The 322-nt window shown below is 64.6% G+C and overlaps 1 protein-coding gene across 1 annotated transcript in view; it reads left to right on the top strand.

Moving 5' to 3' along the window:
* LOC104623375 (sodium-dependent phosphate transport protein 2A-like) overlaps positions 1 to 322 on the top strand; it is a gene marked incomplete at both ends in the record, with an annotated part of 1,103 nt that overhangs the window by 344 nt on the left and 437 nt on the right. Inside the window, 1 exon segment of the mRNA XM_010290450.1 lies at positions 57 to 280. Within this exon segment, the coding sequence (XP_010288752.1) occupies positions 57 to 280 (224 nt within the window).

The following is a 322-nucleotide window of genomic DNA, read 5'->3' as shown; positions in this document are numbered from 1 at the left end:
GGGGGGGCACCGGCCAAGGCAGGGACTGGGTAAAGCCCATGTGCCTGGCCTGACAGGGATGCCCTCCCTGTAGATCGCTCTCTGCCACTTCTTCTTCAACATCTCCGGCATCCTGCTGTGGTACCCACTGCCCTTCACCCGCCTGCCCATCCGCATGGCCAAGGCTCTGGGCGAGCGCACGGCCAAGTACCGCTGGTTTGCCGTGCTGTACCTCATTGTCTGCTTCCTCCTGCTGCCCTCCCTCATCTTCGGCATCTCCATGGCGGGCTGGCGGGCACTAGTGGGGGGGGGGCGACCCCTCCTTAAGCCCCTCTTCTTCGTG

The sequence above is a fragment of the Phaethon lepturus genome, unplaced genomic scaffold (assembly GCF_000687285.1).
Source record: "Phaethon lepturus isolate BGI_N335 unplaced genomic scaffold, ASM68728v1 scaffold22557, whole genome shotgun sequence".
Classification (NCBI taxonomy): domain Eukaryota; kingdom Metazoa; phylum Chordata; class Aves; order Phaethontiformes; family Phaethontidae; genus Phaethon; species Phaethon lepturus.
Note: the sequence above shows the minus strand (reverse complement) of the source record. Positions and strands in the feature narration are given on the sequence as shown.